Source organism: Carcharodon carcharias (assembly GCF_017639515.1).
Source record: "Carcharodon carcharias isolate sCarCar2 chromosome 39 unlocalized genomic scaffold, sCarCar2.pri SUPER_39_unloc_15, whole genome shotgun sequence".
Taxonomy (NCBI): domain Eukaryota; kingdom Metazoa; phylum Chordata; class Chondrichthyes; order Lamniformes; family Lamnidae; genus Carcharodon; species Carcharodon carcharias.
Window position 1 is genome coordinate 256,975 of NW_024470820.1, and position 9,806 is coordinate 266,780.

The window sequence follows — 9,806 nt, forward strand, 5'->3', positions numbered from 1 at the left end:
TCGACACCCCCGCTCTCCCACTATCTCCCCGCGACTCCCCGCTCTCCCCTTGACCCCGCTGCTCTCCCACTCTCCCCCCTCGAACCCCCCACTCTCCTGCTCTCTCCCCTCAACTTTCCGCTCTCCTGCTCTCTCCCCCCTCAACTCCCCGCTCTCTCCCCTTGACCCCGCTGCTCTCCCGCTCTGCCCCTCGAACCCCCGCTCTCCTGCTCTCTCCCCTCAGATTCCCACTCTCCTGCTCTCTCCCCTCAACTCCCCGCTCTCTCCCCTTGACCCCGCTGCTCTCCCGCTCTGCCCCTCGAACCCCCGCTCTCCTGCTCTCTCCCCTCAGATTCCCGCTCTCCTGCTCTCTCCCCTCAACTCCCCGCTCTCTCCCCTTGACCCCCCCGCTCTCCCGCTCTCTCCCCTCTGCTCCCTCCGCTCTCGAGGCTCTCTCCCACCTCTCCCCCGTCTCCAGTAGACTCGCCGGCTGAGCGTCCGCAGCTGTCTGGGGTGGAGAGTCCCAGAGATTCACCTCCCCCCGAGCGGAGAAATCTCTCCCTGTCTCAGTCCGAAATGGCCGACCCCTTTTCCCTGGGACTGTGACCCCCTCCCCTCGCCCACCCCCCTCATTCTGGACTCTCCAGCCAGCGCCGGGTGAGAGGAAACAGCCCCTCGACATCGTGCCTGTCAACCAACCCCCTCTCCAAATTTGATCCATTCCAGCGAGATCACCTCTCGTTCTTCTGAACTCCGGACGAATATCAGCCCCGTCCCGCTCGGCCTCTCACACAACTCCCCTCCCCCCCATTCATCCCGGGAATCAGCCCAGTGAACCTTCTCCCCACGGCCTCCAATAGCGAGTCTGTCGCTCCTTAAGTCAGGAGACTGAAACTGTCCACCGCGCTCCAGGTGCGGACTCCCCAGTGCCCTGTACACTTGGAGCGAGACTCCCCGGCTTTTATACACCATCCCCCTCGCAATAAAGGCCATTTGCCTCCCGAATCACTTGCTGCATCTGCGTACTAACTTTCCCTGATTCATGCACCTGGACACCCAGATCCCTCTGCACCGCAGAGCCTTGCGATCTCTCTCCGTTTAGATCATATCCTGCTTTTCTGTTCTTCCTGTCGATGTGGACATTCTCCCATGTTCTATCCCACTCGCTCCGCGCCCTGTCCAAATCTCTTTCCGGACTCTCGGTGTCCTCCCCACAGCTTTCCTGCCCACCTAGCCTTGTATAATCCTCAATCAGACTTACTCCCTGTCTGCTTATCGACATTATGGTTGTAAATTGCAAAGATAATAAACATTTACAAGTATTAGCAAAGTCACATATTAACACTGTGGTCTTATCTCTGTCCATCTCTCTCTCCCTCTGTGTTTCTGTCACACCCAATCTCTCTCTCACTCTCTGTCTTTTACCTTCTCTCTGGCTTTCTCTGTCTCTCTCCCTCTGTCTTTCTCTCTCTGTCTCTCACTCTGTCCCCCTCTGTGTCTCTGTCTCTCTCTGTCCATCTCTCTCTGTCACGCTCCCTCTGTCTCTCTATCTCTGCCTCTGTCTCTTTCTGTCTCTCTCTATCCCTCTGGCTCTGTCTTTCTCCTTCCGTTTTTCTCTCTCTCTTTGTCTGACTCTCTTGTGGTCTCCTTCTCTCTCTGTCTCCCTTGCTCTGTCATCCTCTCTCTCTGTCTCTCTCTTTCTCTGTCTCTCTCTCTCTCTGTCCCACTATCTCTGTCTCTCTCTCTGTCTCTTTCTCTCGTTGTCTCTCTTTCTTTGTCTCTCCTTCTCTGTCTCTCTCTCTCTGTCTCTCACTCTCTCTGTGTCTCTCTCTCTCTGTCTTGCTTTCTCTGTCTCTCTCTCTCTCTGTCTCTCTATCTCTCTGTGTCTCTCCCTCTGTCTCTCTCTATCTCTGTCTCTATCTCTGTCTCTCTCTCTCTCTCGAACACTCTCTCTCTGTCTCTGTGTGTCTCTCCCTCTCTCTGTCTGTCTCTCTCTCTCCGTCTCTCTCTTTGTCTGTCTCTCGCTCTGTCTTTCTCTCTCTCTCCATTATTCACTCTCTCTACAGATAGACGACATTCCGAATCCATTCCTGAACCGGATGTTAAGCCGGGAAATGATCACCAGGATTTCATACAAAAGTAAAACTCACAAACTGAATAGATACAGGGGTAACGGGGCCAGACATGTTCTCACCCACTCTGCAACCTGGGAGTGTTTGATGGGTACAGTGTAGAGGGAGTTTTACTCTGTATCTAACCCTGTGCTGTACCTGTCCTGGGAGTGTTTGATGGGGACAGTGTAGAGGGTGCTTTACTCTGTATCTAACCCCGTGCTGTACCTGTCCTGTGAGTGTTTGATGGGGACAGTGTAGAGCGAGCTTTACTCTGTATCTAACCCTGTGCTGTACCTGTCCTGGGAGTGTTTGATGGGGACGGTGTAGAGGGAGATTTACTCTGTATCTGACACCGTGCTGTACCTGTCCTGGGAGTGTTTGATGGGGACAGTGTAGAGGGAACTTTACTCTGTATCTAACCCCGTGCTGTACCTGTCCTGGGAGTGTTTGATGGGGACGGTGTAGAGGGAGATTTACTCTGTATCTGACACCGTGCTGTACCTGTCCTGGGAGTGTTTGATGGGGACGGTGTAGAGGGAGATTTACTCTGTATCTTACACCGTGCTGTAACTGTCCTGGGAGTGTTTGATGGGGACAGTGTAGAGGGAACTTTACTCTGTATCTAACCCCGTGCTGTACCTGTCCTGGGAGTGTTTGATGGGGACGGTGTAGAGGGAGATTTACTCTGTATCTGACACCGTGCTGTACCTGTCCTGGGAGTGTTTGATGGGGACAGTGTAGAGGGAGATTTACTCTGTATCTAATCCCGTGCTGTACCTGTCCTGGGAGTGTTTGATGGGGACAGTGTAAAGGGAGATTTACTCTGTATCTAACCCCATGCTGTACCTGTCCTGGGAGTGTTTGATGGGGACAGTGTAAAGGGAGATTTACTCTGTATCTAACCCCGTGCTGTACCTGTCCTGGGAGTGTTTGATGGGGACAGTGTAGAGGGAGCTTTACTCTGCATCGAACCCCGTGCTGTACCTGTCCTGGGAGTGTTTGATGGGGACAGTGTAGAGGGTGCTTTACTCTTGTATCTAACGCCGGGCTGCAGAAGTTAAAATGCTGGCGAGTTCCCTATCTCGGTCGATGGGCTGATTTTCTACAGGCCAGTAGGGGATGTGGGTCTTGGGTGGGAAGGGGGGGAGCGGGTTGTGTGTGGGTTGGATTTTAGTAATCCCTGTGTTTCCCTCCTGGTAGACGACGCCTGCTTTCTCTGGGGGTTACACCTGGAGCACCTCTTCCCCGACTCGTTTGGCTTCATCACCTACCCAGGCTCCATGACTACCCCTCCGTGCCACGAGACTGTCACTTGGATTATCCTCGATCGGTACATCACCATCACCTCCGTGCAGGTACGCAGACCTACGCTCGCCTCGATTCCCTACCCTGCCCCATCGTCCTGCCCCCCGACTGCCTTTGCCTCCAATCCTTCTTCTCCACCACCCCAACATCGTCTTACCCTTCTGACCTTCTGCACTCAAAGCACAAGTAACATTCACCCCACACAAGTGTCAGGCAATGACCATCTCCAACAAGAGAGAATCCAACCATCGCCCCCTTGACGTTCAATGGGCATTACCCTCACTGAATCCCCCACTATCAACATCCTGGGGGTGACCATTGACCAGAAACTGAACTGGGACCAGCCATATAAATACTGTGGCTACAAGAGCAGGTCAGAGGCTGGGAATCCTGCAGAGAGTCACTCACCTCTTGACTCCCCCCAAAGCCAGTCCACCATCTACAAGGCACAAGTCAGGAGTGTGATGGGATACTCCCCACTTGCCTGGATGAGTTGCAGCTCCCAGAACACTCAAGAAGCTCGACACCATCCAGGACAAAGCAGCCCCGCTTGATCAGCCCCCCATCCACAAACATTCACTCCCCCCACCCACCGACGCACAGTAGCAGCAGCGTGTGTACCATCTACAAGATGCACTGCAGCAACTCACCAAGGCTCCTTCGACAGCATCTTCCAAACCCACGACTACTACCATCTAGAAGGACAAGGGCAGCAGACACATGGGAACACCCCCACCTGCAAGTTCCCTTCCAAACCACTCACTCATCCTGACTTGGAAATATATCGGCTGTTCCTTCACTGTCACTGGGTCAAAATCCTGGAACTCCCTCCCTAACAGTGCCGTGGGTGTACCTACACCACACAGACAAAATCCTGGAACTTCCTCCCTAACAGCGCCGTGGGTGTACCTACACCACACGGACAAAATCCTGGAACTCCCTCCCTAACAGCGCCGTGGGTGTACCTACACCACACAGACAAAATCCTGGAACTCCCTCCCTAACAGCGCCGTGGGTGTACCTACACCACACGGACAAAATCCTGGAACTCCCTCCCTAACAGCGCCGTGGGTGTACCTACACCACGCGGACAAAATCCTGGAACTCCCTCCCTAACAGCGCCGCGGGTGTACCTACACCACAGGGACAAAATCCTGGAACTCCCTCCCTAACAGCACCATGGGTGTACCTACACCACACGGACAAAATCCTGGAACTCCCTCGCTAACAGCGCCGTGGGTGTACCTACACCACACAGACAAAGTCCTGGAACTCCCTCCCTAACAGCGCCGTGGGTGTACCTACACCACACAGATAAAATCCTGGAACTCGCTCCCTAACAGCGCCGTGGGTGTACCTACACCACAGGGACAAATCCTGGAACTCCCTCCCTAACAGCGCCGTGGGTGTACCTACACCACAGGGACAAATCCTGGAACTCCCTCCCTAACAGCGCCGTGGGTGTACCTACACCACAGGGACAAATCCTGGAACTCCCTCCCTAACAGCGCCGTGGGTGTACCTACACCACACGGACAAAATCCTGGAACTCCCTCCCTAACAGCACCGTGGGTGTACCTACACCACACAGGACTGCAGCGGTTCAAGAAGACAGCTCACCCCCCACCTTCTCAAGGGGCAATTAGGGATGGGCAATAAATGCTGGGCCCAGCCAGAGAGGCCCACATCCCAGTGAACGAATAGATAAAACTCCGGATGCCCAGCAGACATGCCTTGAAAGGTTTCCAGTGGCTTCCACGCACAGGAAGATCCCACAAACTCCAATCTGATGAATGAGCTTCCTATTACCTCCGGCGTCCAAAGGAGCTTACCTCTTCATGTCCCTTCTGGAATGATGTTGAGGCATCGGCGAGAGGGGTGTGCGCGGAGATTTCCCAGAACGGTTTCCCATCCCCTTGGGGAAGGGGGAACGAGGGACTTCAGTCGGCGTGGAGAGAGAGAGAGAGAGAAGCCGGTGGGGGGGGGTGTCCTCGTTCTCCTCGGAAGCGGAGAAGGTTAAGGGGGAGATCGAATCGAGGCATTTGGAATCGGGAAGGGTCTGCGATGGGTGGGTCAATGAGGAGAAACTGTCTCCGGTGGCTGGAGGGTCGGGAACCAGAGGGACACCCAGATTGAGGGCGATCGGGGAAAAGAACCAGAGGGGGATGGGGGGTGGTGGGGGGGAGACAGGGGGAAAGATTTAGTTTTAAACACAGCGAGTCGGTGTCATCTGGAAGGCACTGCCTGAAAGGGCGGCGGAAGCAGATTCAATCGGCATTTTCAAAAAGGGGAAATCGGGTAAATACTGGATAGGGATACTAGACATTGATAGGGAGATGGAGGGAGGGAGTGAGGGGATTAATTGGATCACTCATTTAGAGGGCCAGTCTGGGAATGAGGGGCTGAATGGCCTCGTTGTACAGCGGCTATATTCTATGCTCCTTGGGAACCTCACCTTGCTTCACTTGTCACCCCACAGATGCACTCACTCCGGCTTCTCAGTCAGGACAAGCCCTTGGCTGTCTTCCAGAGTATGAGCGGGAATTACAGACCGGTCCAGCCCCTCAACAACAGGAGCCTCCGAACGAACGTGGACCCCCATCGCAAGGTCAGGAAGTGCCCCAGGCCAACACGACAAACAGGCTAGCAGCTCAACGGTGAGGGAGCTTTACTCTGTATCTAACCCCGTGCTGTACCTGTCCTGGGAGTGTTTGATGGGGACAGTGTAGAGGCAGATTTACTCTGTATCTAACCCCGTGCTGTACCTGTCCTGGGAGTGTTTGATGGGGACAGTGTAGAGGGAGATTTACTCTGTATCTAACCCCGTGCTGTACCTGTCCTGGGAGTGTTTAATGGGGACAGTGTAGAGGGAGCTTTACTCTGTATCTAACCCCGTGCTGTACCTGTCCTGGGAGTGTTTGATGGGGACAGTGTAGAGGGAGATTTACTCTGTATCTAACCCCGTGCTGTACCTGTCCTGGGAGTGTTTGATGGGGACAGTGTAGAGGGAGATTTACTCTGTATCTAACCCCGTGCTGTACCTGTCCTGGGAGTGTTTGATGGGGACAGTGTAGAGGGAGATTTACTCTGTATCTAACCCCGTGCTGTACCTGTCCTGGGAGTGTTTAATGGGGACAGTGTAGAGGGAGATTTACTCTGTCTCTAACCCCGTGCTGTACATGTCCTGGGAGTGTTTGATGGGGACAGTGTAGAGGGAGCTTTACTCTGTCTCTAACCCCGTGCTGTACATGTCCTGGGAGTGTTTGATGGGGACAGTGTAGAGGGAGATTTACTCTGTATCTAACCCCGTGCTGTACCTGTCCTGGGAGTGTTTGATGGGGACAGTGTAGAGGGAGATTTACTCTGTATGTAACCCTGTGCTTTACCTGTCCTGGGAGTGTTTGATGGGGACAGTGTAGAGGGAGATTTACTCTGTATCTAACCCCGTGCTGTACCTGTCCTGGGAGTCTTTGATGGGGACAGTGTAGAGGGAGATTTACTCTGTATCTAACACCGGGTTGTACCTGTCCTGGGAGAGTTTGATGGGGACAGTGTTAAAGGAGTTTTACTCTGTATCTAACCCCGTGCTGAACCTGACCTGGGAGTGTTTGATGGGGACGGTGTAGAGGGGGATTTACTCTCTATCTAACCCCGTGCTGTACCTGTCCTGGGAGTGTTTGATGGGGACAGTGTAGAGGGAGCTTTACTCTGTATCTAACCCCGTGCTGTACCTGTCCTGGGAGTGTTTGATGGGGACAGTGTAGAGGGAGATTTACTCTGTATCTAACCCCGTGCTGTACCTGTCCTGGGAGTGTTTGATGGGGACAGTGTAGAGGGAGATTTACTCTGTATCTAACCCTGTGCTGTACCTGTCCTGGGAGTGTTTGATGGGGACAGTGTAGAGGGAGATTTACTCTGTATCTAACCCCGTGCAGTACCTGTCCTGGGAGTGTTTGATGGGGACAGTGTAGAGGGAGCTTTACTCTGTATCTAACCCCGTGTTGTACCTGTCCTGGGAGTGTTTGATGGGGACAGTGTAGAGGGAGATTTACTCTGTATCTAACCCCGTGCTGTACCTGTCCTGGGAGTGTTTGATGGGGACAGTGTAGAGGGAGATTTACTCTGTATCTAACCCCGTGCTGTACCTGTCCTGGGGGTGTTTGATGGGGACGGTGTAGAGGGAGATTTACTCTGTATCTAACCCCGTGCTGTACCTGTCCTGGGAGTGTTTGATGGGGACAGTGTAGAGGGAGATTTACTCTGTATCTAACCCCGTGCTGTACCTGTCCTGGGAGTGTTTGATGGAGACAGTGTAGAGGGAGATTTACTCTGTATCTAACCCCGTGCTGTACCTGTCCTGGGAGTGTTTGATGGGGACAGTGTAGAGGGAACTTTACTCTGTATCTAACCCCGTGCTGTACCTGTCCTGGGAGTGTTTGATGGGGACAGTGTAGAGGGAGATTTACTCTGAGACTAACCCTGTGTTTATGAATTTGCAGCTCCGATTGACGCTCTAATGCGTCCTTCAGGAAGACTCAGCCAATAACATACCCTCCAGCAAGATTGAGAAAAACCTAATTGGAACAAAATACTGGTTATATTCTCTTTGGGTCACTCTCTCCCTCTCTATCCCTCCCTCTCTCTGTCTCTCTCCTTCTGCCTCTCTTTCTCTCTCCATCTATCTCCGACTCTCTCTCCCCCTTTATGTGTCTCTTCCTATCTCTCTCTCTCTCTCTCTCTGTCTGTCTCTCTCTGTCTCTTTCTGTCTCTTTCACTCTCTCTCTTTCTCTCTCTATCTCTCTGTCTGTCTGCATTTCTATTTGTCTCTTTGTTTCTCTGTCAGATGATCTGGGTAATGGTCACGCTGCTGTTTGTGGGATCTTGCTGTGTACAATCTGCCTGCGGCGTTTCCGACATTACAAGAGTGAACTTACTTCAGGGAATGTCCTTGGTCGTTTGTGAGACACTTTGGGAAGTCACAAGGTGGTGGGGGAGGGGTGGGGGGTGGGGGGTGACGGACTCTGGAAAAGGGACAGTTCAATCTCCTGCAATGGAAGCATTGACATGATTAAATTCTCTGTACTCCATGGGCAGCCGACATCTCCCAGTTCACTCAGAGGTTTCCAGCCATCCTCCAGCTCATCGGCTGCAGAAGGCCTCGTCCCAGTCCTCTCCCACCTCCAGACCGTTCCTGACCCACCCCTCTCCCTCCTCCCATCTCCCACCCTCGGTGCATCCCAAACTCTGCTTCCTACCCCCATGTCCTAACTCACCCCTCATTCGCCCTCCCACCCTCCCCTCCCGATCGCCCCCTCCCTCCCTATCTCTGTAACCTCCTCCAGCCCCTACAATTCTCACCCTCCTGTTCAAATCCCTCCCTCACACCCCCTCCCTCCCTATCTCTGTAACCTCCTCCAACCCAGACTAGGGGCCATAATCGGGTGACCCCCTCTACAGGGAGGGGGTGACCGCTGGGTCACAGGTCGCCCCGCGGGCAGAGTTGGGGTGGGTGGGGCGGGGGGGGGGGATGGGGAAGGTGAGGGGAGGGCTGATTGCAGTGACCGCTGGGGTCAAAGGTCGCCCTGCGGCGCGGGTTGGCGCGAGGGAGTGACCGCCGGCCGCCCTGCGCGTGCGGGGTTGGCTTCAGAGCTGGGCGGGCCCTTCCAGTGGACGGAATGAGCGGCTGGGGGAGGGGGAGGGGTTGGGGGGTGTTGGGGGTTGGCGGTCGGCGCCAACCGGGCCGGGTTCAAAGGTCGGCCGGGCGGGCAGTGCGCCCTCCCGGGTGGAAGGCGGAGCTCGGCTTCGCCCGCCAGGGGGTGCAGGGCCCTGCGCCGGTGACACAAAAGGTGTCCGTGGCCGGCGAGAGGGCCCCCGATCCGCGGCCAATGGGGTTTGGGATTTATTGGGGTTGGCCAATCCCTTGACAAGATGGCGGCGGAGGCCACCAACTGCCATCAGCCGGTGGGTGCAGTAACATTCCCGATGGCTCCTCCAATACAGGGGGCGCACGGGTTCGGAGGACCTGAAGATGCTAAGCCACGCCCCTTCCTCATGAAGACCTTCTTGCCTCACTTCTCTCCACGGAAAAAAAGAGGAAGCCCATCTCCAGCGTCCGATTGGTCCAAAGAGGCATCAATCCGCAGTGCGACGCTCCCCATTGGGGCGGAGAGACAAAGGGAGGCGGTGCCCGGTTACCAATTGTCCGCTGGGCCAATCGGAAGGGAGGAAGGGTGGGTTATGGAGGAACGTGGGGGGAAGGGGGGGGGCAGGGAAATGGTAGGACTGATACGATTGGTCAAAGCCAACGTCCATCAAGGAGCGGGTGCCGCAAGATTCGCTAAGCGCAATGGTCGATCACGTGAGATACCGCCCCTTAGAAACAAGAGGACGCAGTGATTGGGCAAGGCG

General features: G+C 54.7%; 1 protein-coding gene across 1 annotated transcript in view; it reads left to right on the top strand.

Annotated features, from left to right (window-relative positions):
• The window catches only part of LOC121274939 (carbonic anhydrase-related protein 10-like), a 95,464-nt gene extending 87,334 nt beyond the window's left edge, over nt 1–8,130 (top strand). The window contains exons 6-9 of the mRNA XM_041182312.1: nt 2,046–2,118; nt 3,294–3,448; nt 5,878–6,055; nt 7,898–8,130. Of these exons, the coding sequence (XP_041038246.1) occupies nt 2,046–2,118; nt 3,294–3,448; nt 5,878–6,045 (396 nt within the window). The 3' untranslated portion in view covers nt 6,046–6,055; nt 7,898–8,130. The remainder of the gene's footprint in view (nt 1–2,045; nt 2,119–3,293; nt 3,449–5,877; nt 6,056–7,897) is intronic.
• Nucleotides 8,131–9,806: the final 1,676 nt, after the last annotated feature.